Raw genomic sequence first — 6,763 nt, forward strand, 5'->3', positions numbered from 1 at the left:
AGTTCAAGATTATTCTATGCTTGTTAAAACGTCTTGTACTGGTAGCTGGCATTAGAGTATTTTATCAGTGCTACTGATGAATCAACTCCATTTAACATTTTTCCCAGGGGAAAAAAAATTCCTGTGATTCTAACAAATTTGACGCATTTGTCTGGGGGCAATTTTGGAGTAAAAAAATCTGCCAACTTAAGTCCACAAATTATATTTTCATTTATTGCCACTTCACCCGCATGGTGCTGCCTTGGTCCAAGTTGGTGATGTTGGCTTAATGCATCTTTGGTAAGTGGACTCGGAGCTTTGGCTATTAAGAACCTGTGACACTCAATTGAGGAAATCTTTTTTTTTTTTTTTTTTCCTCTCTTCTTCTTCTTCTTCTTCTTTGTGATCCTTGTAGAAGTGAAAGGTATGGAGCAAAAACACGCTTTGCGCTCCATGGGGCTGGATTTTTGTGTATGGCTGAATCCAGACTGGATATTTGTTACAATATAGGTCTTTTGGTGATCAGGAGAACTGTTGGTGTTTGAAGCAACTCTATCAGTGCAACATTACATGAAATTCCGGTGCTTTGCGATTAATATTATTTGTTCTTGGGTTTTTTCAAGGCTAATCTGTTGAAATATGTACCTCACATCTTCTTGCCTACTTTATGTACTTGAAAACTAATAACATATTTTAATGCATGAATCTGAAAAATGAACTCTTATTTTTTTCATTAATGAATAAATAAACATAAATAGGGTAACTGTTGTTATAGATTCAGTTATTGCATAATTTATGTGTTTATATGTTCTAAAATGCCTTGCCTTTTATTTTGGAGTCAGATGTATGATTTACATGAAGTTATTATCAAGTGGCATCATTGCTTTATGTTCCTGTGTTCTCCTTTATTTTACTTCTACTATTTGCATTTTTTCTTTGTTGTTAGTCATCAAATAATTGGATTGTGGCTAAATATATTAAATTTTGTTACAGTTGGTGAACTGAATGTAGGCATCTGTTAAATGTTATTGTGATGTTGTAGTTTCTTTAATTGTAGGCGGCTTAAGGAGTTGGCTCTATTGTACTGCCAAAGGATTGGTAATAATGCCCTCTTTCAAGTTGGCAAGGGTTGTAAATTCTTGCAAGCCCTTCACTTGGTAGACTGCTGTAATATTGGGGATGATGCCATATTCAGTATAGCAAAGGGATGCAAGAACTTGAAGAAACTTCATATTCGCCGATGTTATGAGGTGTTTTGTTTCCCCCGCCTGTGTTGTTTCTGCTTCCATTTTCCAGTATAGTTTATGTTGTACTATGGAGATGTACTTTTGTTCTTTTTGAATTATTATTTGCATTTATTTTGCATCCTAAAGTTTTTATTTTTGGAATACTTGTAGTGTGTATGATTGTTCTGTTCAGCATTCAATGTATATTCCTGAATAATCTGATTTTTAATTATTCAATCATTTTGTTTTACCTAGTTCAATGTTACCCACCTAACCCCCAAAAAAAAAAAAAGTTCTATGTTACCCAGATTAGTCAACATTTATATATTTCAATGCAACAACCAGATGTTATTTGTAATAAATAGTTTTTTTGGTTGGTTAATTTGTTCCATTTTATTTATGAAATGGGTTGAGTTGGTACTAGTCTGGATATGACAAAATCATTTTACAAAGAATGCTGTGAGATAGGACTTTGTGGCAAGTTGGGTCATGTTTGTCTGATCGATGAAGAGATATCCTGGAGATATGTTCAAATTAAGCAAGGTGGCTCAGGCTTTATCCGACAGATTTTTCTCTAGCACAAGTATCTTCTTTGGGTGTGTGACTAGTTGGATGTCTATGCTGGTTGAAAAGTTGCAAAGGGGTTCAAGGAAAGTCGTTGATGTGGGAAGAATGTATTTGAGGTCTTCACAGAGTTCTAATTTGAAAGTGCTCCAAGGGAAGATCTCTGTTTGTCACGGGTAATACTTTTTGTTAGGTAGCTCAGAGACCTAGATGGCTGAATGAGATTAGAGGTAGGAAGAGAAAAGGGAGTTACTGTTCTACTTGTAAACCCTAATTCTGTAGCTCATAATTTTGATAGCAGTAGAGCATTGATATCATCTAAAGAAATGGATATAGGGGTGAATGGGTTTTGGAAGTTCTGAAATCTGAGTTGCCAAGAAATCTCTTTCTTTTCAAGTTTCCTCAGAAGGAGGCTGCTCAGAAAAGGCAATCTCAAGTGGGCTGAAGGGTTAGGGTTTTGTATGTTAGGTTGGTGGTTCCTGCCTACACTGTAGCTGGTGTCATGAAGTTGAAGCCTCACCAAGGACTTTCTGGGTTAGAGTTACGTGCTTATCTGCTCACTCCTGAGATGAAGTGTTTCAAAGATCAGGGATGCCTGGGGATTCATTGAGATTAATGGTGCAATGAGAGCAAGGAGTCATCTCAAGTGGGTTTTGGTGATAAAAATGCCAAAATTCAAGCTGCAGTGATGGTGAAACTGGGCACTTGGGTGGTGGATGTACCTTTGTAAATGAGAGCAGGGTATGAGCACAAAGATTCCTAGGTGGAAGATGGGATAAGGGGCAGGAAGCAGCATGGAAAGCACCTGAGACAGGCAAATAAGAAAGAATAGAAATAAGGGACCAGGGTGTGGGACTGTTCGGGGTCGTCATCATTCAAATTTGAGTTTTAAATAATGGGCCTAGAGAGCAATTGGGTGGTACAGGACCTATGGGCCTCAACACAGGAAAAAGGGGGGGGGGGGGGGGAGGGGAAGCCTGAAGTTTCTAATTGCTGTTGGCTCCATGGACCCCCTAAAGCCCAGATGGAAGTGGGCAGAAGGCTATGCACATTTAAGCAAATAAAACCCATTAAGCCCATTTATACACCAAGGCTCAAATTTATAATCTTCTAAGAGTACAACTAAATAGAACTCCTATACTACAATTAAAATCCCCAATTTATGAAAATTACTAATTAATTGAAAAAATTAGTCTTCCTTACCATTCATTTGATTTAAACAGGTCTTTTTAAAAATCTATGACTGTCAGATGGATGGTATGCCTTTTCTTTGTTCATTAGCAATTCTTAATCCCTTATTTGGCCTCTATCATCTTTGTGGGGGAAGTGCTGATTTTTTTCTGGCATTATAAGCTAACATTTATATATTTTACTATTGGATATATAATTTTGTACTGATTGTGTTTTGGTCATTAATAGGTTGGAAATAGGGGGATTATAGCAATTGGGGAGAATTGTGAGTTTCTCACTGATCTGAGCCTTCGATTCTGCGATAGGTAAAATTTCTTGGCCTTATCTTTTTCTTTCTCAACCACTTTTTTTTTCTAAGAAAAGAAGAAAGAATGAGGAGCTTCTTGTGCTTGGTGGACATGCCATTATGTTAAATTTTTTTTTTTTTTGGTTTTTTCTTTTCTCATGATAATTCTTGGTGTTTAATTGCACATTTTATTTTCATCCTCATATCTAAAGTTTTAGTATGATTCTGTTGCTACATTCTGTTTTCTGTCTGCTTTTTAACCCTTCCCGAAAGTGCTGCTAGATGTATATGATGACTTCAATGTTGATAGTGCTATTATACTGTTGATTTTGGACCAGGCAATGTCTGCCTTGGGCCTAATATGACTTTCTTTTGTTACTTTGCACTATTTTGATAAAAAAAAAAATTAAAATGGTGTAACAGTATGTTAAATCTGAAATAATGTTTCAGTACAATGCCATCATTACATTCCTCTGCTCAGATAGGTGTAGCTTCTATAGAAGATAAGGGAGAGACGACTCAGATGGTATGAACAATTGCAATGTGGGCCACATAGTGCACCTGTGAGGAAGAGTGACTTAGTTATTGTGGGGGGCAGTAGAAGGGGTAGCCTAAAATAACTTGGGAGGAGATTGTGAGTAAGGATTTAATATCCTTGAATCTATCAATAGAAATGGTCCGTGATTGCATAAATTGGCGGAAAAAGATTTATATAACCAACCCACCTAGTGGGACTAAGGCTTGGTTTTATTGTTGTTGTTGTGAAAATGTAGTTGGCTGTATATGGCACTTTATGGTGTGGTATGAACACACTGGTCATGGGCAGGCTAGTGTTGATCTTGTGAATGGTATATTGGTAATAGTCTATGCTCCAGCTCCTCCCACAAGTTTCATGTTTCTCATTAGTACTATTATTCTTTTTAATCTATGACTGCTTTGGTTAATACCCACTTATTGCATTTCTGGTCCATGAGGTGGCTTAAAACGACTACAAATCACTAAATCTGCAGAGTGACTTAAAAGTTAGATGGGGCGTGTTCTTGCTTTCATTGAAGTTTTCAGGACATCAAAGATATGCAGTGGCTTTCAATGTCTTTCAAATGTTTTATGGAATGAAGTATTCATTACGGATTATCTTTATTATGTTTGCCTCGCTCTTTTATATTATTTAAGTTTTATCTGATTCAGTCATTATTTAATTGCTAGGGTAGGGGATGAGGCCCTTAATGCTATTGCTCAGAGCTGTTCCCTACGTCATTTAAATGTAAGTGGTTGTAACCAAATTAGTGACGCTGGGATAATAGCTATTGCAAAAGGATGCCCTCAACTCTGTTACCTTGATGTAAGCGTTCTTCAGGTGCGCTCTCTCTCTCTCTCTCTCTCTCTCTCATGGTCTTATTGTGCCTTCAATGTTTTGCAGTTGTGTGCGTACATGGATCATTGATTTCATGTTTGCATGTCCCTATTACACATGCTATTGTGAGGCCTTTCCCTTTCCCAGTATTAGATTGTGCAAGGTTGTGGAGGGGAAGGTCTAGACATGAGATATTGATATTAACCTTATCTACCAAAGGCTTTTTTAACCCATAAACATTGACAGCTTATTTTACTCCCTCTGCATCAATATCCTCCTACAGACTGGTATTTTTTTCATTGTAACAGCATACTATGGTTGGTAACTCTAATTCCTACTAACAATGCTGACTTATGCATATGATCTTTTTGCCCCTATAACATTCTTGCTTTGTTTTGTATCATTCTCAATTATTTATTGAATATGACTCTCCGACTCTGCAATTTTCTTAGAATGAACTTACTGGAATGGTCTATTTCAAGCAACTGTCCCTAATAGGTCTGTTTAAACAGAGAGTTATCAGTTTATTACAATGTTTTATAACTAGAGCGCAAAATTTATTATTATAAAGTGCAATAGATGAATGGGGATATGTCCAGATGGATGTAATTCTAATTGGAGGTAGAAAATTTTCATTGATGTGTGCTTGATGTCGTAATTGGACAATGCCAGTTAAATCTTCCTGTGCTGTGGTATGGTGGATCACATTGATTTTTGAGCAAGTCAAACCCTGTGCACTACTAGGAACGCTCTTTTTATTCATCTTTAACTTGAATTCAGTTCATTTATTTTTCTTATGTTTTGTACTTTTTTGACAGCACCTGACGGATACGGCAATGGTTGAGATAGGTCAATGCTGTGTGTCACTAAAGGACATAGTGATATCCCACTGCCGTCAAATAACGGATGTAGGTCTATCCCATCTTGCTGGAAATTGCAGAATGCTTGAATCCTGTCACATGGTATATTGCCCTGGTATAACTTCTGCTGGAGTTGCTACCATGGTTTCAGGCTGTGCCAACATTAAGAAGGTCCTGGTTGAGAGGTGGAAGGTGAGCCAGAGAACAAAACGAAGGGCTGGTTCCATAATTACCTATCTCTGTGTTGACCTTTAGATCTCCCCTTTCCCAATTAGTGTGTATAGATATAATTACCAATCTCTGTGTTGATCTCCTCCTCAGTTAGTTTTATATATATATATATATATATATATATATAGAGGCGTATTTGAGAGTTGGGAAGTACTTGCGCATGTGCTTGTAGGTTTTTTTAAAAATGTTTTTTTTTTATATCTACTTTTTGGGTTTGGTCAGTGTGCGACATCTGCTCTTAGCCTACAACTTTTGTAATAACAATAGCAAGGGAATAATTTTCAGTTTTCATTTGTATATTATAAATTATTACCTTCTATTTTCCTCCTATGATCCCTATCAGGGATATCCCTCTCTCTCTGAGCGAGGGAAGAATGAGGAACGGATCAAATATGCGTGTAATTCATCAGAATATAGACAGATCTTCCATTTCATCGCCTTACAGTCACAGATCTTCCATTTCATCGCCTTACAGTCACAGGTACCACAAGCTCCTTGATGCATGTAACGTTTGGGTGAGGCGGCAATTTGCATGCAATGTGATTCTTGACTGAAATTGTTCCATAGGGGAGCAATTGCAAATGCATTGAACTGGGTGGGGAAGTAGGGTTCGGTAGAGACGGTCTTGTAGATCAAAGATGCTTTCTGTTGGGGTGGAAATTGGTTGGGTGCCCGAAACGGTTGTTCATACACTCCCGCATATTGAGATCGCCCAACTGTTCCGAGAAACCCTGCACGGGAAGACACAGAGGTACCAGAGTTGTATTTTGGAGAAGCCCTTCCAACCTAGTAGGCTTGCCCTGTCAATTCTACTTGTTTATACCAAGTCTGTAATTAGTTGGCTTGTCCTTTCAATTTAGTCACTTGCACTCCTTTCCTTTTATTCATATTCGCCCTCATCGCTCCCTATCATGACAATTCAAAATTGGTCACCATCCTAATTAGGGGTACAAGTACATCCAAGCCGAGCTGTGGCCAGCTTGAGTCCGACTCATCTATTTAAAGGAGAGCTCGAGCTAGGCTCAAGTTTAAAGCTTTTCTTTTGAGCTCGACTTGAGTACAATTCGATTAA

The 6,763-nt window shown here is 37.7% G+C and overlaps 1 protein-coding gene across 1 annotated transcript in view; it reads left to right on the forward strand.

Annotated features, from left to right (window-relative positions):
* Nucleotides 1-6,008, forward strand: part of LOC131150177 (F-box/LRR-repeat protein 4) — a 50,084-nt gene extending 44,076 nt beyond the window's left edge. Inside the window, exons 5-8 of the mRNA XM_058100766.1 lie at nucleotides 1,037-1,229; nucleotides 3,189-3,265; nucleotides 4,453-4,603; nucleotides 5,419-6,008. Of these exons, the coding sequence (XP_057956749.1) occupies nucleotides 1,037-1,229; nucleotides 3,189-3,265; nucleotides 4,453-4,603; nucleotides 5,419-5,715 (718 nt within the window). The 3' untranslated portion in view covers nucleotides 5,716-6,008. The remainder of the gene's footprint in view (nucleotides 1-1,036; nucleotides 1,230-3,188; nucleotides 3,266-4,452; nucleotides 4,604-5,418) is intronic.
* The last annotated feature ends 755 nt before the right edge of the window (nucleotides 6,009-6,763 follow it).

The sequence above is a fragment of the Malania oleifera genome, chromosome 3, assembly GCF_029873635.1.
Source record: "Malania oleifera isolate guangnan ecotype guangnan chromosome 3, ASM2987363v1, whole genome shotgun sequence".
NCBI classification, from domain to species: Eukaryota; Viridiplantae; Streptophyta; class Magnoliopsida; order Santalales; family Ximeniaceae; genus Malania; species Malania oleifera.